The sequence below is a fragment of the Thermobia domestica genome, chromosome 5 (genome assembly GCF_964235325.1).
Source record: "Thermobia domestica chromosome 5, izTheDome1.hap1.1, whole genome shotgun sequence".
NCBI lineage: Eukaryota > Metazoa > Arthropoda > Insecta > Zygentoma > Lepismatidae > Thermobia > Thermobia domestica.
This window is the reverse complement of record NC_137458.1, coordinates 313,088,612-313,111,345: the sequence shown is the minus strand read 5'-3', so window position 1 is coordinate 313,111,345 and position 22,734 is coordinate 313,088,612. Positions and strand designations below refer to the sequence as shown.

Sequence of the window (22,734 nt, the reverse complement as noted above, 5' to 3'; positions counted from 1 at the left end):
TAGGAATCTTTTTCTCACTTTTTTCTTTCTTTGAAAGTTTATTTTTATAGCATATATTGTTTGCCTATAAGGTTGAGTCTATTATAAAACGCATTTCACTCCAACCGGTCCTGTAAACAAACTACTGAACAGAAAGAGGCACTTTTCCATGTATCCCGTATATTATAACTATATACGCTGCCAATGAGAAAATTGTCAAAATGTGCGTATACATATATATATATATGTGTGTGTGTGTGTGTGTGTGTGTGTCTGTGTGTGTCTTTGTGTGTGTGTATCTCCTTAAAAGTTATAATCTTATACTTTTTCAGTTGTGGTATAGACTTCAAACTTGGTATACGCATCTATCTAAACGACCATTTAAAAAGGGAGATTGTTTGCAATTATTTCCGGTTCGAAGCACAAACTATCCTCGCGAGACAAAATGTATTTTAGTCTCGTCTGTATACTATATCGTGGAAATGATGCTCAATGTTTTTTTCCAAAATGTTTTTTGGGGGTACACTGCCTCCTTGGGGCTCTTAAAGTGCCCCCACAGGAGACCAAATAATACGTGTATAATAGAATAATAAATAGAATACTATGAGCAGTGCCCCTGGGAATACTAACTGTGATCCTCAGGAACATTGTTTCTGAGAGAAACACTAGTGTTGCCCCACCTCTAAAGCTACGTATGTTTCTTTCTAAATAGTTGAGTATCGTCTCGAAGCTTCACACGAACATACTGCCTAGTTTCGAGACGATATCAACAGTTAGTGTATAAATATATTCTTTTCGTCTATGTCTGTAATAACGAAAATATTTTGTTCACGCAATGCCAACAGAAACTATTTTGATAAAACGAAGCAACGTGATAAGAAAAAAAACGTAAGATAAAACAAGGTTCGGCGGGGAATCGAACCCAGACCTGCTACTCAGAAAGCAGACACTTTACCGCGGAGCTAACTTACTACGTTGAATTCTGTTTGTTTTATTCTCCTCAATATACCACATAAGAGTCTAAATGAAGGCAATTCAAAAATATGGCAATTTTGCATTCAAGATGGCGACTTCTCCAATGATTTGTTTCTTCACTTAAACTGAACTACGTCCTTAATAACATAGCGAAACCTGGCTTACCTACCAAGAGCACAACTTACAATTTTTATGGTTACAAATTTTTGAGCCGCCATTTTGAATCGAAGATGAAGACTTTTCCAACATGTCGGAATTTTCCCCTCACATGCGCTGTAATCTACACACTTGAACGCAATTTCGTGACTCCACCATATCTACAAGTTGTGTAGAATTAGACGCCCCCTTATAACATTCCTAGCACTTTCCTACACCGAACATGACTATCTTTTTCAAGTTTAAAAGCGGAATCGCAAACTACGCATCAGAATAAACATCACCTCGAAATTTCAACGTCCTACATACAGCCATTACAAATTTCACATTTTTTCAATTTGCGCCGTGAAACGAAAACGAATTTTAATGCTCTTTCTTCTATCATAAACTATGTTCCTAGCTTCAGTGCCTGACAAAATATGACGTTTCTATGGTGTGCGGAACTACTCTAAAAACCAGCATTTCGAAACGACGAAAAATTTCGACACTTCATTTACATGGAAAATGTCGCCTTTTTCGTGATATCGGAATTTTCTCATTACTCACATCCCATGACGAACAAGTATGCAAAATTTGGTGTTTGTATGTTTTGTGGAAGTATGCAAACAATTAAGTGTGTTTCCGATTATAGAGGTATATAATTCCCCACAGGTGCCGGCCGCAACGTACCAGTACTATGTGAGCAGTAAGAACGAAGTCGAAAATCTAAGGAAATCGGTAGTGTAGGGGATTGACGTGAGCCTACTGGCCAGGAGATCTGGGTTCGATTCCTAGGAATGTTTTTCTCACTTTTTTCTTTCTTTGAAAGTTTATTTTTATAGCATATATTGTTTGCCTATAAGGTTGAGTCTATTATAAAACGCATATCACTCCAACCGGTCCTGTAAACAAACTACTGAACCGAAAGAGGCACTTTTCCATGTATCCCGTATATTATAACTATATACGCTGCCAATGAGAAAATTGTCAAAATGTGCGTATACATATATATTTATATATGTGTGTGTGTGTGTGTGTGTCTGTGTGTGTCTTTGTGTGTGTGTATCTCCTTAAAAGTTATAATCTTATACTTTTTCAGTTGTGGTATAGACTTCAAACTTGGTATACGCATCTATCTAAACGACCAGTATAAAAAGGGAGATTGTTTGCAATTATTTCCGGTTCGAAGCACAAACTATCCTCGCGAGACAAAATGTATTTTAGTCTCGTCTGTATACTATATCGTGGAAATGATGCTCAATGTTTTTTTCCAAAATGTTTTTTGGGGGTACACTGCCTCCTTGGGGCTCTTAAAGTGCCCCCACAGGAGACCAAATAATACGTGTATAATAGAATAATAAATAGAATACTATGAGCAGTGCCCCTGGGAATACTAACTGTGATCCTCAGGAACATTGTTTCTGAGAGAAACACTGGTGTTGCCCCACCTCTAAAGCTACGTATGTTTCTTTCTAAATAGTTGAGTATCGTCTCGAAGCTTCACACGAACATACTGCCTAGTTTCGAGACGATATCAACAGTTAGTGTATAAATATATTCTTTTCGTCTATGTCTGTAATAACGAAAATATTTTGTTCACGCAATGCCAACAGAAACTATTTTGATAAAACGAAGCAACGTGATAAGAAAAAAAACGTAAGATAAAACAAGGTTCGGCGGGGAATCGAACCCAGACCTGCTACTCAGAAAGCAGACACTTTACCGCGGAGCTAACTTACTACGTTGAATTCTGTTTGTTTTATTCTCCTCAATATACCACATAAGAGTCTAAATGAAGGCAATTCAAAAATATGGCAATTTTGCATTCAAGATGGCGACTTCTCCAATGATTTGTTTCTTCACTTAAACTGAACTACGTCCTTAATAACATAGCGAAACCTGGCTTACCTACCAAGAGCACAACTTACAATTTTCATGGTTACAAATTTTTGAGCCGCCATTTTGAATCGAAGATGAAGACTTTTCCAACATGTCGGAATTTTCCCCTCACATGAGCTGTAATCTACACACTTGAACGCAATTTCGTGACTCCACCATATCTACAAGTTGTGTAGAATTAGACGCCCCCTTATAACATTCCTAGCACTTTCCTACACCGAACATGACTATCTTTTTCAAGTTTAAAAGCGGAATCGCAAACTACGCATCAGAATAAACATCACCTCGAAATTTCAACGTCCTACATACAGCCATTACAAATTTCACATTTTTTCAATTTGCGCCGTGAAACGAAAACGAATTTTAATGCTCTTTCTTCTATCATAAACTATGTTCCTAGCTTCAGTGCCTGACAAAATATGACGTTTCTATGGTATGCGGAACTACTCTAAAAACCAGCATTTCGAAACGACGAAAAATTTCGACACTTCATTTACATGGAAAATGTCGCCTTTTTCGTGATATCGGAATTTTCTCATTACTCACATCCCATGACGAACAAGTATGCAAAATTTGGTGTTTGTATGTTTTGTGGAAGTATGCAAACAATTAAGTGTGTTTCCGATTATAGAGGTATATAATTCCACAGAAGCGGGCCCGCTACGTACCAGTACTATGTGAGCAGTAGGTCGGAAGTCCAGAATCTAAGGAATTGAGTAGTGTAGGGGAACGACATGAGCCTACTAGGCGGGAGACCTGCGTTCGAATCCCAACAAGTTTTTCTGTCACTTTTTCTTTCTTTGAAAGTTTATTTTTATAGCATAGGTGATTGAAAATAAGCTTGACTTTATCATATATGGCATTTCATTCCAACCGGACCCGCAACTAAAACTATTAAATCGAAAGGGGCACTTTCCCACGTATCTTATATATTATAAATATGTACGCTGCCGACGAGACAATTTTCAAGAGGGGCCCACTTGTGTGTGTGTATGAGCGTGTGTGTGCAGTGGCGTACGCAGGAATTTATTTCGGGAGGGGTCCAAACTCAATATCTGTGTATTTTATATTGAAATTCCTAAACTTGTCCCAAAAATTAGGCTACATTTACACAAAAGTTTGAATTTCGGGGGTGGTCCGGACCCCCAGGAACCACCCCCTGTGTACGTCTCTGTATGTGTGTGTATTTTCTTAAAATTAATATTTTATACTTTCCATTTGTGGTATTCACTCCAAATTTGGTATACGCAGGTATCTTAACGAGGGACATAAAAGGGAGAGAGATATTTTGCAATCGTTTCCGGTTTGAAGTAGACACTGTTGTCGCGAGACAAAATGTATTGTTGTCTTGTATGGACACTACATCGTGAAAAGGATGCCCATTGTTTCTTTCAGACTCTTTTTGGGGAACACTGCCTCCTCAGAGCGCCCCTGGCGAGATCAAAATAATACGTATATAATACAATAACAAATAGAATGTTATCAGCAGTGCCCCCGGGGTAATACTCCCCCCCCGAACATTGCTTCCGATAGAGACACTGGTGATGCTCCATTTCCAATGCTACATATGTTTGATTTTAAATACTTCAGTATCGTCTCGAAACTTTACACGAACATACTGCCTAGTTTCGAGACCATCTCAACAGTTAGCGTACAAATATATTCTCTCCGTCTATGTCTGTAATAACGAAAATATTTTGTTCACGCAATGACAACAGAAATTATTTTGATAAAACAAAGCAACGTGATAAGAAAAGAAAACGCAAGATAAAACAAGGTGGGCGGGGATTCGAACTCAGACCTGCTACTCAGAAACCAGACACTTTACCGCGGAGCTAACTTACTACTTTGAATTCTGGTTGTTCTATCCTTCTTAATATACCACATAAGAGGCCAAATGAAGGCAATTCAAAAATATGGCAATTTTGAATTCAAGATGCCGACTTCTCCAATGATTTGTTTCTTCACTTAAACTGAACTACGTCCTTAATAACATAGCGAAACCTGGCTTACCTACCAAGAGCACATCTTACAATTTTCATGGTTACAAATTTTTGAGCCGCCATTTTGAATCGAAGATGACGGCTTTTCCAACATGTCGGAATTTTCCCCTCACATGCACTGTACTCTACACACTTGAACGCAATTTCGTGATTCCACCATATCTACAAATTGTGTAGAATTAGACGCCCCCTTATAATATTCCTAGCACTTTCTTACACCGAACATGACTATTTTTTTCAAGTTTAAGGGCGGATTCGCAAACTACGCATCAGAATAAACATCACCTCGAAATTTCTACCTCCTAGATACAGCCATTACAAATTTCACATTTTTTCGATTTGCGCCGCGAAACGAAAACGAATTTTAATGCTCTTTTTTCTATCATAAACTATGTTCCTAGCTTCACTGCCTGACAAAATATGACGTTTCTATGGTGTGCGGAACTACTCTAAAAACCAGCATTTCAAAACAACGAAACATTTCGACACTTCATTTACATGGAAAATGTCGCCTTTTTCGTGATATCGGAATTTTCCCATTACTCACATCCCATGACGAACAAGTATGCAAAATTTGGTGTTTGTATGTTTTGTGGAAGTACGCAAACAATTAAGTGTGTTTCCGATTATAGAGGTATATAATTCTTAGCCTGCTGTTAAAGAAATGTTTTAGGGGTTAGGTAAAATTCTCATCATATTTTAAGGGTGCTCGAAATTACAAGGTTTACGAACCGCTGCATTAGATAATTGATTGCACTACCTGTTATTAAATATGGATTACATATATACGTATTCTGGGTTTATTCGGATTGAAATAACTTTCATTAGATTTTGAGCTGAACATAAAGTCGTGGGCCGCGGTGGCTCAGTGGTATAGCGTTCACCTCTGGTGCTTGGAGTCCTGGGTTCAAACCCTACTCCCGCCAAGTGAACTTTGTGGTGGACAAACACCGTGTGCGAGGGTTTTCTCGGGATTCTCCCGTTTCCTCCCACTTTATTCATTACATCATTTTGTTCATTTCTCATCTTCACCGTCTCCTTTAGCATAACTGTGGGATGTAAAACTCAAAAATTTCATTTCATTTTTTTAAAATAAAGTCATTGACTTTATCTCAGAACATTGGTTATTCATGACTGGTGTGGCGCAATTTTATTTAATATTTTTAGGGAAAAAAAATTCCAGTCTAAAGAAGTTTCAATGTAATGCTAGTTTTAGTTGTCATAGTAACAACCTTCTGGCGGTCAGGTGGGTTTGTAGTGTATGACTGACAGATGCTGACATCTATCTTGTAGGAATACAAAAAATTGCGCAACTTACCTTCAGCCTGAAGAAGAATAAGAAACCAACTAAATGTATCTAAATTAAACCTCTAAACGTGTTGAATATGAACAGTCGAATGAATTGTTGTGTTCAGGGGCGTCATTTAGGGGGGTAGGGAGAGCAATTGCCCCCCCCCCGAGTTTGAGATTTATATAGATTTTATCAATAGAATAGTAGTAACTGAGTGAAAAACGGGAAATTTTACTGATATCAAGGGGTCTTCCCCCCCCCCAAGCCAAATATGAAATGACGCTACTGGTTGTGTTACCTGTGTTTGCACATTAAATCTAACCAAAAGGAACATTTTTCGAATAATAGGTCGAACTGATATTAAACAAATATAAACCCAAATTAAAGTGATTTATAAACATAGTGTTTTGTAAGTGAGAGATAGGAAAATGTAAAAATAATTCGAGTGGCATTTCGTTAACATAATTAGAAATTGTGTGTGATAACATTATTAGATTATTGATTGTTCTTTCGTTTAATTTACACTATGTAAATAATCAGGTAAATTTATTTTGTTCAAAGTGGCACATAAAGCACGTAAAGAGTTATATTTGTATTTTCTTAAAATTTGCAGTACTTTCGTTTTATATGCGAAATATCTTCATTTGTTTCATTTGTGTAATATGGCCATTTTCAACAATCTTATAGACTCGAGAAGCTAATTCCGCTATTGTAAATACGATATTTAAATAATATCATGCAGCAACTATGGATCACTGGGAAACGACCGCGTTAAGGTTATGCCCCTTCCTTTGTCTGCAAGAATATAGTGGTCTTGCCTTGGTGAACCTAAAAAATCTCAATAATATTAGAAGTAATTAGATAAACTTTGGAATCACTGTGTATACGAGGGGGGAACCCAAGAAAACCGGATTGAAAGTCCACGGCCATTCTTAGGCGTAGTAAAGAGTTTTTCCGCTAGGTAGGTCTTGTAGAAACCTTCTCAAATCAGTTATCCAAGCGGCGCCTGCGGAGAAGGTTGATGTTTGATTGTACTGTTGTTTTTCCCAACTGTTTTCATCTGCCGTTACTGTTGTTTTTCTCAACTGTTTTTATCTGCCGTTACTGTTGTTTTTCTCAACTGTTTTCATCTGCCGTCTGCAAAATTGTTATAAGACATTTAAAGGAACAAAATCTACGTTAGAAAATCTGTTTCTTGCTTGCAACGGAAACTTATCAAATGCTTTAACAGACTTTCAAGGAGAATGTTATGAGAGCCAGGCCCGCAACCAGCCACAGAGTTTTGGGGCGCTATGAACATGCTAGGGGGGGCAACTCATTAAAAATTCTCTTAGAAATGGCTAAATTGTGTTTATTTGTATTAATAATAACATTTTGTGTTAAAGTCTGGAGGGCCACGAAAAGTTTAGGGGGCAGGCAACCCGAAAAGCCTAGCCCCCCTCTTGTTGCGGGTCTGATGAGAGGTTGAAACAGTTTTCCAGTGGTCCGAGTGGTTGAAACATGATGAGATTAATGTTGAAGATCATCCTCGTTCTGGACGCTCTTCATCATCTCAAAAGCTCGCGCCGTGTGGACTTTGTGGCAGACAAACACCGTGTTCGTGGGTTTTCTCGGGGTTCTTCCGTTTCCTCCTACTTTCTTCATTCAACCATTTCACTCATCTCTCATAATCACTGTCTAATTTGGCCTAACAGATATAATCGTGGGACGTAAACTAAAGATTTCATTTTGTATAATCTCAAAATGAGGAAAATATTGAAAAAATCCACCAAAACATCAACGATTATCGTTGTTTCACGACCAACGAAATTTCAGAACAGACAGGAATGAGTTGGAGACTGAAAGTATTAAATTCTTACGTAAATTCTTACGTCTAATTGTAGAACGCCATCTATTAATCACTTCTTTAGTTTCTCTTATGCTTGTGTAACTCTCACAACTTTAAATGTAAACTCCAAGCCCTTGGCTTATTGAAATACTTTGCCTTAATTCATAAGCTCTTATAAAGTTGAGTTTAACGTAGGTTACTTTTGATTAACTTCAGAAAAATCGTAAATTTTCAGTTAAAATTGAATACTCTTCCGATTGGTGAGAGGCTGGGAGAAGGTTCACCGGCCAATGATAATATACTCTCCGTATATTACGTTCGTTCCCGTACGGCATAGTCAAAGAAGACTGCTGTCCAGGTGGGGTAGATAGCACATTTTCTTTATTTTTTGTTTTCCCATGCTGTAACCTTATTGTCACCTAAGAGTAGCGGACGTAAATGTTATCGTTTACCAGTCATAACTAAATTAGATCATTGAAGCACTTAGAGGATAAAGGTGTTATGTTACATTTTTCGAAACGTTGAATTATGGTTGTTTATGTACGTATTATATGTTAGTAATACTACATAGCACATCATTTAGTGAGTCCTTACCCCAGTAAAGAGATTTGGAAAATATGAAAGATTGTGAAAGTCAATTTTCCCGAAATGTGCAATTTGTTACGTAATACCTTTATCTTGTAGCCGTTTCAAATGATTAGGGCAAACGATGTGTCACGATTCTTTTAGCGCCACACAAATTCGTTTCTCTTGATTTCCTTAGAAACTACGCATGAGGATTGACTTTCAACTATGTTCTTTAGTTCAGCTTGATGAGACATCAATTCATATAGCTCCTATCTTTGGATGAAATTTTGACCATACTTTCGTAAACTTTAATATTATAAACATTAATTAGGAAAAAATGACATAAACGAAATAGAACCCAAATAAACGAAATAGAACCCAAATAAACGAAATATAACATAAACGAAATAGAACCCAAATAAACGAAATATAACATAAACGAAATAGGACCCAAATAAACAAAATATAACATAAACGAAATAGGGCCCAAATAAACGAAATATAACATAAACGAAATATAACATAAACGAAATATAACCCAAATAAACGAAATATAACATAAACGAAATAGAACCCAAATTCCTTAAAGTACAAGGTATGAGCGCAAAGTACGGTGAATGTAGTTGCACAGTGCAATCTATCAATGTTTTATTCATTTCCGGTAGCCTAAACCTTTGCTACAGTCAGTATCGAGTTTGAACGAGTTGTGACATGTTAGTTGGCTTCCAGAGACAAAAGAGTGAGGACGTGTTAAAGAGTATCTGTCGCGCACCAACATTAAGTTTTGCTCTAAGCTACAAAAAAGGTACCAAAGAAGTTCACGAAATGTCAAAATCAGTGTATGGCGAAGGAGCGGTGGTATTGAAGACTGTTTAAAAGTGGTGTAAGCAGTGGCGGATCTAGGCCAGGGCCGGGGACCTAGGCCCCCAGTTTTTTCAATGACAAAATAATTTAAGCTATTATTTATATATTTTTGAAAATTTATATATACATCTATCATAGTCTGGGTCATGGCTGCCCCCCCCCAGTTTTTACTTTCTAGATCCGCCACTGGGTGTAAGAGATTTAAAAGCGGGAAGTAGTCAGTTGAAAACGAGCAACGATCGAGACCTCCTTCGACGTCAAAAACAGATGAAAACGTGCAAAAATTGGCACAGATGTTAAGTTCAAACAGATGAATGACTATTCGAGAACTTTCCGAAGAAATAAACATCTCATATGAGTCCGTGAGAGCATTTTAACCGCCGATGAAATGTGCAAATGGTTTTGTTCTTCATCAAGATAACGCACCGTGCCACACTTTTCTTTTGATCCGCTAACATTTGGCAGGAAAAGGTGTTGCTGTCCATCCACATCCGCCAAACCAGATTTTGTACCATGTGACTTCTTGCTCTTCCCAAAAATTAAAACCGTGCTTAAAGGGAAAAAAATGATGACATTCCTGACATTAAGAGGCCCTATCACGGCGAAATTAAAACACCTCTAATTTTACAGTAATTACGTGATATCTTCAAATAGATAAAAGGTAATCGAAATGTGGAACAAGATCGCTCTAGACAATATTATTTTACATGAGATACCGTTGTCACGACTCACTGATCTGCATTCGATTTCCAACCATTTAGAAAATCGACTTTTATTTTCGCGTTTCAAAATGGCTGTAAACGGAAAGCTACTAGGTGACTCAGGATAACGATACCACATGCAAAATAATATTGTCTAGGGCGATCTTGTTCCATATTTTGATTTTCTTTTATCTATTTGAAGATATCACATAATTAATGTAAAATTAGCGGTGTTTTAATTTCGCAGGCGATAAGGCCTCTTAAGAGGGCCAAGACAGAGTAGCTATACGCCCTTCCGAAAAAAGCCTTCCAGAAATGCTTCTATTCACAGATTCAACATTGGGATAGTGCATTGCTAGCCAAGAACAGTAGGCATACTTTGAAGGAGATTAAATCAGTTCCATTTAAGCTTGTTACATTGTTTCTAATAAAATGGTCACCGTAGTTTTCGATCATACCTCGTATACTGGTGATTTAACACGACGTTACTTGGTGTTCTAACTTCCAGAATTCCATTTTACTTGAATAGGGCCTGAATATGTTTACGAGAACTGCGTATGCAATATATGTAAAACTACCATGTATGGATCTGTGTTCGTGTCCTAATTCATGGAACCACTAGTTATCAGACGGATTTTCCCTATATGATTAAGATACCACACATGAACATGCCAGACAGTTATTAATGCAAAAGATGCATTGCTAATCCTTTCCGATTAATGCTTGATCACGGACGCGGAAAAAAGCATAGGGTTTTAACAGACTTTTTTTTTTTTTTTTGAAAACGAATAGATAAAGAGAAGGCTTATTATTATGTAGTTCAGGGTCAGGAAAGATCAAATATTTATTGAAATGATATCTTTGCAGTAGTTTCAAAGCAGATTTCATTCCTGGTTATAGCTGGTCTTCGGGACAGCAGACACGGGTTTGAGTTCAGGTGAGAGCTCAAGTGACTCGGATTCTAAATTAAGTCGTGAATCAAAATTTCAGTGCTGCTAATTATTGCTTCAACACTATGTATAAATTAAATAGAAATACGAGGAGCAGTCAAAAATTTCGTGGAATCTCGTTGTAACTATTTATTATCACAATATAGGTACACATTCACTTAATCGTCTTCAAAATAGGCTCCTTGAGAAAACATTCACTTAATCATCTTCAAAATAGGCTCCTTGAGAAAATATCCACTTAATCGCCTTCAAAATAGGCTCCTTGAGAAAACATTCACTTAATTGCCTTCAAAATAGTCTCCTTGAAAACACATTCACTTAATTGCCTTTAAAATAGTCTCCTTGAAAACACATTCACTTAATTGCCTTCAAAATAGGCTTCTTGAAAACACATTCATTTAATTGCCTTCAAAATAGGCTTCTTGAAAACACATTCACTTTATCGCCTTCGAAATAGGCCTTGAGCACACACACTTCTTCGACCTCTCCTGCTATTGCTGGAAACAACGCTGAAAGTCCTGTCTTGGTATGTTCCACAGTTCAGCCGTCGCGTTGGTTTGGATATCTTCTACGATGACAAAACGGCTACAGAAACGAACATTCCCCTCCTCTACCAGCCTCCCTACTCACCGGATAAAGCACCAGCGGATTTTTGGCTCTTCCCCAAAATCAAAAAGGGCCTCAAAGATGATATGTTCTCAGCACAAGGGCGTTAATACTAGCTTTCTAGATCGCAATTCTCTTTTTTCTTTCAAGTACCTCCCCATTTGTCCTCACAACGCTAGGTAAACCCCTATTTACCAACACTATCTGGTGAATATGAAGTTTACCCATCTTTTTCCTCTTACCTAGATCCAGTACTTCTTTTGACCTTGCTTAAAATCTTCAATAAATGTTCGCCACAACAGCCAAACGTAGTGAAATTATTCAGGATATGGAAACACTCACCTCGCACGAAGAACTGGATTGGCCAACAGGTGGTCGATACTGGATATGCCATCTCCTTTAGGATTACAATCTCGAACGTGGAGAGCAGCGGAACACAGCGAGAATTTGTCAAAATAACTGGAAAAATAAAGAAGAAAAAAGATAGAATAAAAAGACGAACTGAAGGAAGTTTTATACTGCAAAACCGCAATCAAATTAGAATTCTATTAAGTACAAATACAGTATACAGGATTATTCACAACACAATTCGAGGTTTTATACCTCGATGCCGCAAGTACAAAGCGACGCAATAGAAATAAAACTGTCAGAAATAGATTCTAACTTTGCAGAGACTTTTTGCATCATATTATATTAGGCGTATAATCAATAGGGTGTTTACATGTTTTCCGCCCCTAGGCACACAGAAGCTCCATACACTTATTCAACATTTGTCGATAATCAAAATGCATAACCTTCTAATATCTAAAATATGATACCCGCATAACAAGTCGTGTAAAATGCCCTAAAATGTTTACCTTGCCCCTCGTTTAGCATTGTTTACATCTCTAAATAATAAAGGGAACGTCATAAAATTAAAGCAGTCGTGAATCATGATTCGGTCCTCAAAATTTATCGTTCTACACACGAAGCTCTTAGGCCTATACGCTGGTGATTATAGTGTAAATGTTCTATTTAAAATTATAGTTCAAAAGATATAACGCTGTTGGCTTCCCGCGCTTGTACCTGCTCGTCACTGGGGTGTGGTAAAAGGATAGCCAATCACTACCATTCAGAATTGCCTAATTTACTCATCACAAGGTCACTCAACCTCAACCGTGTACTGCGTACAATGAGCCACGAGTAACCAAGCTAGCAACTCCGAATAAACATCGCTACAACTTCTCGCGGGAAGCCAACGAAGTTATTATTTCCGTACTATAAGGTAATTCAATATTCTTGCTGTATGACATGAATTAAGACGGTCTTTCTGAGTCAGTCATTGCGAAGGATGTCGAGAGAATCAATTGCTAAAATATACATAGATAAAAGCATAAAATAACTTCCCAAGTTATAGTGGTTGAAGAACCTTAAGGCAAGAAAATCATTATTGCGTTTGAATAGTATTTTATTTCCAGTACTCTGTTGCGTTTACTTCAATTTGATGTAATTAATTCACATACAGTAAAGTCAAAGTAGTGTTACTTCTTACGTAATAATAAGTAATAATGGACGTGGTTGTCTTTTGCTATCTATGTTTCAAGTTCTAAAATACCTGTCATACCTTTCCACATGTAGAGCATTGTAAATATCTGCAATTTAGATACATAAGTTTACTATATTAAAGTCTCTTAAGTAAACGGTGCTAGAGTTGAAACCCAATGTCACAAGAAAATTAGTAAAAATTATTTTGAATTAAATGTATAGCATATTTCATTTTGGAGTATGTTTAGTACAAGGGGTCCAGAAGCACGTAAAAAAAAACCACACACACACACACAAAATTTACAGGAGAAATGAATTATGCAAGTACTTAGACGTAACATAACGTAACCAAATCTAACCTAATTTTTAACTTACAGTGGAGGATACTTCTTGTTATTAATAATTATTCTAACAACAATAAAGAATTTCAGTAAAAACATACTGTGCTTCAATGGAGGTAGTCGTATTTAATACAGTTGTTAGACAATGACAGTATCACCAGTGGCGGATTTAAAATGTAGAAACTGGGGGGGGGAGCCAAGACCCAGACTATGATAGGCATATCAGGAGTTTAAAATTTCTCATGGGTCCTGCAGAACTTTTTAACTTAACACTCTCTCCCGATTGATATTATAGCTGTGTTGGATGTCGTCATTGTGGACCTAAAATATTGTTTTACACATTGTATAGCAGATAAACTGAAACTATATCTAATATTTCAAAAATTTTCCAACAAAGAATAAAAAGCAACGCTTACTGTAAACTTTCAAAAATATATAAATAATAACTTTAATTATTTCTATCAATTAAACAACTGCCCCTCAACCCCCGGTTATATCCGCCACTGACTATAACACATCTAAGTTTTATTTTGTTCACTTTTTAAAAAAATAAAGATAAATTTTAGAGTATGTGTAAGGACTTAATCAAAGTATGTATGGGACAAGTTAATAAAACTAGTAGATAAATATAAATCAATTACGTTATAATTTCACAGTAGAGTTATCCAAGAAACATATATACAATTTAACAGATGGTATTTGTGTTCAGTTTTCAAGTTGAATTGGTATATTATTATTATAATACATATACACACTATCATGTTTCCACAACTTTCATGATGTCTGTATGCTCTGTATGTTGTGACAGTTATACGGCTTTGGGACAAACTTTACATCCATGGTCCCATGTGATATGTACCAAGGGAACATCCAGAGGGGATTGCCAGAGTTTTCAAAAAAAAAAAGAGAAATATTTTACTATTTTTAGGAGAAAAACGGACGATACGTGGTAATCAAAATTTGCATATAACAAACACACATATATGGCTTCACGTAATAATGTAGAGTAATTTTAATTGGAAACAGGGACAATTTTATTTTTTTTAAAAAATACAACAAATAAAACACAAAAAATATATAACAATTTATAGTTGGAGTTCATGTGGTTCGATTTGTTGTAATTTTTCGTGTTTATTCTAGATACTGAAAATTATGGATGCATTAAAATATCAAATAAAACTTTCGACAAAGTAGATACTTTCAAATATCTAGAATCAATATGAGCAGATGAAAATCATATCCACGAAAATATTAAACGGCTGCCATCGGCCTATGAAGTGGAACATTCAATTAAGATTCAAACTTAGAGACGGTATTATTCTCTTTTCTAGTTCTTTCTAATTCCTTTGAACAGAAAGACTCATTGCATTTCCCGTGTAAACCATTAATCAAAACCGTTAATGAAATTTTTGGCTTTGTATTATCAAGAATTTCAAATGTTAAGTACAATATTGCTTCCATCTCTATTCATATACAAATGTTTCAATTATTATCACTGCTACGCGTATATGTTTGTGTGGATGTATGTGAATGCAACTCAATAATAACCTGGTACATACCGCAAAGCTAGACATGTTTTGTATTTCATGTAGCTAAAACGGGTTTATTGGAAGCCGATGCGCTGTACATCCACGAACAAGAGCGAGTAAAAAAACTTCTTGCAATATGGTGTTACAAACTGACTTCCAGTTAAGAAAAAAATAGTGAGCGAATTGTGTGAATGTTGAGACTCGCACAAGTCGCACTCCATATTGATTCAGTACCCTTGTTTTACTAATTTTGGATGTCGTGTATCAGTAAGAATGTTTCCCAAAAGGTAACCACATGCGGTGTAACATTCTCCGGAATGCAAGTGGTTGTCCAGACATAAACGTTGGTATTTTGCATAATTTCGACATTTCGTTTGTATGTTCTATTTCAGCGTCCAGAGCAAAACAATATGCTAATTAAATATTAATTATAAGTACAATTCGAACCACTGTTAGTAGTATTACATCAATGTTAGAAAACAAATAACAAGAAAAACAATCTACTACTTAATAGTTGTGTACTTTTTTCTACACATTTTAACATATAAATATACAGAGTGTTTCAAAACAAAACCACCAACAACATTTGGAAGGTGATTCCTGACACCAAGATAAGACAAAAAGTATAGACCAATCTGGGTGCACAAATGCTTCCTTTCGGAGAGTTATAGGCTGCCGAAAACATGAAAAAATGAATCTTAAAAGTCCGTAGCTCCAGAACTATGGGACCTACCGTAGTCGGATCAAGACTTCACTTAGGAACTAATATGCCCTATCTAAAAATCCATGTTCCAGAATCTTAAGACACTCACGCAACAATTTTTATACCAGGTAGAGGGAGTTTAGCTACGGGCATTTAAATTGAAGGACTCTCTAACTATCTCTAAAAACTGTTGCGAAAGTACTGCAGGATTATGAAACATGGATATTTGGATAGGGCGCATGCTAATTCCTAATCCATGAAGTGTTGACCTGACTACGGTAGGTCACGAATTTAGGAGCTATAGACATTTACACTTCATTTTTTCATCTTTTCGGCAGCCTATAACTCCGAAAAGAAGCATTTGTGCACTCAGGTTGGTCTATACTTTGTGTCTTTTCTTGGTGTCAAGAATCAACTCCCAAAAGTTGTCGGTGTTGTTTTGAAACACCCTGTATAAACTATAGTAGCCGGTAGAAATTATCACGCAGTCGAAATGTTAATTTCATCCAACTGGAAGACGTTTGCTGCTATCTAACGGGGAGACGTGTAACTTCTACCTTCGCACAAAAAGCAAAAACTAAAATTAAAAAAAAAAAAAAATGAGTCCGTTCACGAGTTATAATGCGCACTATAGCACAAATGTAAGGTGTAACGAACGTACTTATGGAGGGGTGTACTGCCATGCCAATTTTGTTGGTCCTACTTGTGTGATCCTAATAAAATATTCTAATCCAGCATACGAAAAATGATCAATTATATTAATTTGGAACGAAATTTATATTTCAGCACAGTAAAAATGTTGTTTTACCTGATTTCCTCAAACATTACATATGAGCATTTACCCTCTGGTTCAGTCAGATGTCACCTCTATTGATTGATGTACACTCATGCCCAAAATTATTGTCGCATGTTTATAAATATGTTGTTGTAGGAATATAATTTGATAACGAATTCGCCCGATATTTCTTATAATGTTAGAATGTGTATAATCAGCAGACATGTATGTGCCAAATTTTAATGTCAAAGGAGCAATAAATAAAAGCAATAAAACGAAAATAAAACTTTCTTGTCCATTTAACAACATTTTGTTTTACTCATTCTAGTTTTCGTATTTATAATTCTTTTCCTATGAAATTTACCATAAATATGCATTCCCCTATCATACACATAATATTAGTATTAAAAGTACCCTGCAAAAGCATTATCATATTATGTTCTTACAAGAAGACAGTTATAGATATGCGACAATCATTTTGGACATGAGTGTGCGTATATATCATTTTACAAAAACATTATCGTTAATAAAAACTTAGAATTTAAGAAGTAATCGCAATTTTGGGATTTATATTATTTACATATACTATGCGTTCTTCTTTTGCTAGTGACCTCCGTCGTGGCTAATGAGTTAACGCAAGGGAGCATCCATGCTGGGTGTTTACCGCGTTCGGACCACTTGTACCCCCCGCCCCCCCAAAAAAACTTCTTAAATAGACATATATAACGTACTTTCCGAATAAACGTACTTTCCGTAAGAAGGAAATGACTGTATATAAGCGGCGAGGATCTCGCATACAGATGTATGTATGTAACACATAGCTGACCTATATAATATAGGGTAATATATGGTACTTGTACCGATTATGGCCCGGGTCCCTAATATGGGGCACCCACCATATTTCTGCAGGTTTACGTTGGTGCTACTAGATGACAATATAAACTACGTCCTCTGAGCCGCGCAAATATTTTACGCTTGTTATGAGGACATAGTTTATATTGTCATCTAGTATCACCAACGTAAATCTGCAGAGATATTGTCTGTGGGCCGTATTAGGGACCCGGGCCATAATCAGTACAAGTACCATACGTAAGACAGATGTTAGACATCCTGCAATGGCATGATGTAACATCTAAGCGGGAAGAAGAGCAGTGTGTATCTAGCATATGGATAACGTATGGTTCATACTGATTTCTGTAGTAAATAAGGAATCCGTATATTTGTACAACATATCGCTGTCCGGATAACAGATTTTTCTCAGTTTGTATAATGTTAAGATATTTAAGATAGGAAGTGAGTCCACAAATTCACCAACCCCTTATCTTTGGCAGTCTCGAAGTCCGGACATTACGACACCGCACAATGCCCTGTGGAGAATTATCAAATCAAACGTCAGAAAGAAGCGGTGCTTCAACATTGATACTCGGCGAGCAAGTGTGCTTGAAGCATTCAGGCTGTGAAGCCACAGCTGCAAAGGTAGTAAAACATGGGAGGCATATTAGGCTATGCAAAGATAATGGAGGTGCGGATATGGACGTTTTGAATACATAACTGTAAGTATTAGGGATGAAATAAGTGCAGGTGTACAGGAACTTTCTGACCGCCCTGTACAACAATGATTTTTGGTTTTAAAATGTTGCTGAATTTTCTCAAAAATTAACGTGTGAGATCTATGGATCGCAATACATTTGTTATGCTCTACAATTTAGCTCATTTAGGAGTTAACTCTTTCAATAGATGTACGTCCGTTCAGATTGTTGATTTTAATTTTATACCCGACACATTGTTATTAAAATACACAGATGCTTACGTTAAAATAATGAACCATTAAACAATTGAAAAGAGAAAAGCTGTGGATGACTTATACTAAAGCGTTTCCCTAACATTTCTCTCTTTAACCAAGAAAAATAGCAGAAGATTTCTTCAAACGTAATCTTGTTATTCAAACTAAACGTCATCTTCTCAAGACTTAACAATTTTCGGGTTTTAGGTCATGAAAATCGATGATTACTTCTGCATGTACTATTATCGAACAGCGTTGCCACACTTAGCACAGTGGTATCAAATTCAGCTCTTTCTGTCATTCATCGGCTCGTTGGTACCACGCTAGCATTTTCAGCCCCTTTTCTGAAAAAAGTTGGTACAATTCTTAACAATTCAGCACCATGTAACAAATATTGTGACATTTTCAAAAGTGTCACTAATTCTTTTCCTACTTCTCATGTTACTCATACTGTGTGTTGGACTCTTAAACAATGACGCTGCACTGCATAAGGCAACGAACTCTGTGTGGAAAATTCGTAATTTGAACTATGCTGGGAAACAAATGACGCAAAATGGATGCATCCATTGTGACCTAAAATTATTAATAATCTGTTGTGATGCAGGCCGATAGCCAGCCCAAAAATGTAGAGGGGCGGCCGAAGTTAGGGGGGCCCAACCCAACCATATTATAGTTCATTTGGAAGCCTACTGTGAAAATTTAGGGGAGGCCGGCGAAAATTTAGCCCCCCCTAGACATTCCTGGATACGGGCCTGTTGTGATGTCTTTCAGGGAAGGTTTTACGACCTGGACCGGTTTTACTTTTTTTTACAAATGTCAATTTATTTACCTTCTATTCTTCTTAGTCTATTATTCTTCCTCGGTAGTGAAACAAGTCTGAATAAAGTGCAATAATTTATATTTTAATATTTTATTATAACGCACTGTTTACACAAGAACTTGGAGATAATTGATTTGTTCCTCGTTTCATATACATTTTTTCATATATAGCCATAATACCGTTTTGGTTTGTTGGTCACTTTGAAATAGAGGTGCGTTTGATTTCCTTACAATACATACCCAAGATGATAACTATTTTCCCTTTTAATTTGCGGCCTCTGTCATACTTCCTACGTGCGAGAAAAGTTTCATGTACTTCCACAATTGTTCGGGGTCCTCCTATTTGGATATTTTTAAAAGGTAATTTTTAAACAGAGCAGTTTCTTGATTAGTACTCCTGGAAGAGGGAAAGGGAGTGTTCTAGAACTTTTCCTCTTTTAGTTTCATGTTATAAAGCCATGTATCATGAATTCAGCCCTTTTTGTTCCAATTTGGTACTATTTTTCAGCCCACTCCAGAACTAGGGCTGTGGCAACACTGTATATGCATAAGTGGATAATGCAATGATACTAATTCAGTGTATAACGGTAAACGTACTAAGTGTTAAATAATGAAACATCTATCAATCGTTATATCTCACCAAGCTTAACGAAATGTCATATGTGAAAAATTCTCATGCCTAATTTTCGAGAAAATTTACAAAAGATATTACCAAGACTGTACAAGAAGCATGTCACCTACGAAGAAGGTTCAAAAGATTCACATATTCATCTAATTCGGAGAATTGGAAATAGTCGAAACTTGACGGAAATATTGTCTTTTTCTACATACTGATCATTCGAAGTTTCACATTTTCCAGCATCTGAAAGCACTTGCGAATGCAATCTTTGTAAAATTGTAGATTGGGCATTCATACAAGCTTCTGTCGCTAAAGTGACGTTATTGTCATCTTCAAAATACTCGACACCAAAAGCTGTTTCATATTAAGTAAAAAAAATTACAAGGCTCAAGATCCGGGGAATACGGAGGATGTGGCAAAATCTCATAGGCACACTCGCATACCTTACACAAGAGAATAATGGGATGATTGTCTAAGGAAGGGAACAGATGATAATCGAATGGTACAATGTCCGGAGAGTGTGGCAAATACAATAGTGTTTCCCATGCAGGGCGTAGAATGGTGTCCCGGGTCATCTTAGACACGTGGAGTTTGGCGATGTCCCGTAACAGGAGAACTCATTGCGATTCAGAAGTGCTATCTCCATAGTTTTGAGTTTTTCTTCAACACGGCTCAACGTCTGAGAGTACACAGTTGTATTGATACTCTGACCAGTTGGTAGCAATTCCCGATGCACGACGCCGCAAGCAGTCCACCAAACACACAGGAGTACCTTCTTCTCGTGCAGTGCTGGTTTCGTCTGTATTGGAACCGTTCATGGGATGATAACCAATGAAGATGGCTCCGTAGAGCTTCGTACAAGACTCACTTCTCATCACATCTCAACACCCTGTCCTAAAATGACTCCTTCCTCAGACCAGACAGCAAAGAATCACAGGTGTCTGGTCGTGTTGCCTTCTGACCTGGAGTCAAATCATGTGGGACTCATCAACCCAACTTGTAGTGCTTCCCAAGTTGAAGGTGCTGCCGAATTGTTTCCCAACTCGCACTGAATTTTGGTCCCAGTTCCTCACATGCCTGGTCACTGCTCGACTCAATTGTTGCCTGTTGCCTGAAAATTTTCATTTTGTACACGTGTTCGTCTTCCGGCACGTAGTCACTGGGGTCAAACGCCGCTACAGCGGGTCGAAAGATATGCCAGGCCTTTGGTGAGGGTGTTGTGACTACGAGGACAGTGCAGCGGTGGTTTAATAAGTTTAAGGACAGTGACGAAACACTCTAAGACGCGCCATGTGCTGGAAGAGCAGCACATGTACAACATGAAGATCTGCAGGCAGCAATTGAGATGAACAGTGGCCAGACATGTGAGAAATTGGGACTACAATTGAGTGTGAGTGAGGAAACCATTCGGCAGTACCTCCTTCAACTTGGAAAGCAATACAAGTTGGGTCGATGGGTCCCACATGATTTGATTCCGGGTCAGAAGGTAACGCGACCAGACACCTGTGTTTCTTTACTGTTTCGTCTGAGGAAGAAGCCATTTCTGGACAGGATATTGATATGAGATTAGAAGTGGGTCCAGTAGAAAGCTGCACGGCGCCGTCATCATTGGTTAGCATCCCATGAACCGGTTTCAAAACAGCCAAGAGCAGCACTGCAACAGAAGAAGGTCCTCCTGTGTATTTAGTGGACTGCTCGTGGCATCGTGCATCGGAGACTGCTACCAGCTGGTCAGAGTATCAATGCCACTGTGTACTCTCAGCAGTTGAACCGTGTTCATAAAAACTCAAAACTCTGGAATCACAAAGGGGTCCTACGTAGCTAGGATGACCCGGGACACCATTCTACGCCTTGGACGGGGAATATTATTGCATCCGCTATACTCCCCGGACATTGCTCCGTCCAATTATGACTTGTTACATTCCTTGGACAATCACTTAGAGGACTCCAGTTCAAATCCATAGTAGAGGCGCAAAATGCACTTAATACCTTCTTCGCTTCACGACCCACCAAGTTCTACCACTACGGAATCCATGGCCTTCCACAACGTTGGCAGAATGTCGCCGATGCTGATGGGGACTATTTTTGATCTTCCAGGTACGTCATAGGTGACATATCGATGTTCAAAGGTTGTGAGTGAAAAAACGACAGAACTTTCTTGATTACCTTTATAGTTATATTTCTGATTTCATCTGATCGAAACATTATATCTCTTTTTAAAGTTATCTTTATAACCTTTGCTAACACAGCAACAACACTGTAATTCTCCAACTGACAAATTTCCTGCTGTTAATATATTCTACAAAAGTATTTGTTTAGATGTTTACTTTCGAAAGACGACAGGAGAGATGGTAATCATAAAACAAGTCGAATTTAAGATTTCTACGAATTTATATGTTTCATCGCTTCTTCGTTTCGGAAAAGGGACTTTTGGATGTCTCTTTGGCTGTTTTTCCTTATGTAATTTATGTTCACTCACCTATAGGCTACACCGTTGAACGCAGCGAGCCCAAATTTTAAATTTATGTTCTTTATGAGATTATCTAGTAAGTGTCCTTGACCCATCAGCTAAGTGAGAACCTTGATATTTCGAATTCAGACATTGCATTCATCTTCAGGGGTTGTAATAAAGAAATCGGAGATATGTGTATATACCTATATCCACATTTATATCTATAGCTATATATATATAATTTTAAATACATACCTGCTGCAAGGATCATAGGTCACGGTCGGTTCACTTTATCTGCTTTTACGAGATCTACGGATCACTAGAAGAATAATACACAACTGAGGCTTCACTTTATCTAATTTTAGGAGATCTAGTGATCGCTGCAAGAAAC

The 22,734-nt window shown here is 37.3% G+C and overlaps 1 protein-coding gene across 1 annotated transcript in view; it reads right to left on the bottom strand.

The window, feature by feature from the left end:
• The window catches only part of LOC145685653 (G-protein coupled receptor GRL101-like), a 452,342-nt gene that overhangs the window by 225,396 nt on the left and 204,212 nt on the right, over positions 1-22,734 (bottom strand). The window contains exon 7 of the mRNA XM_081758045.1: positions 12,141-12,257. Within this exon, the coding sequence (XP_081614171.1) occupies positions 12,141-12,257 (117 nt within the window). The remainder of the gene's footprint in view (positions 1-12,140; positions 12,258-22,734) is intronic.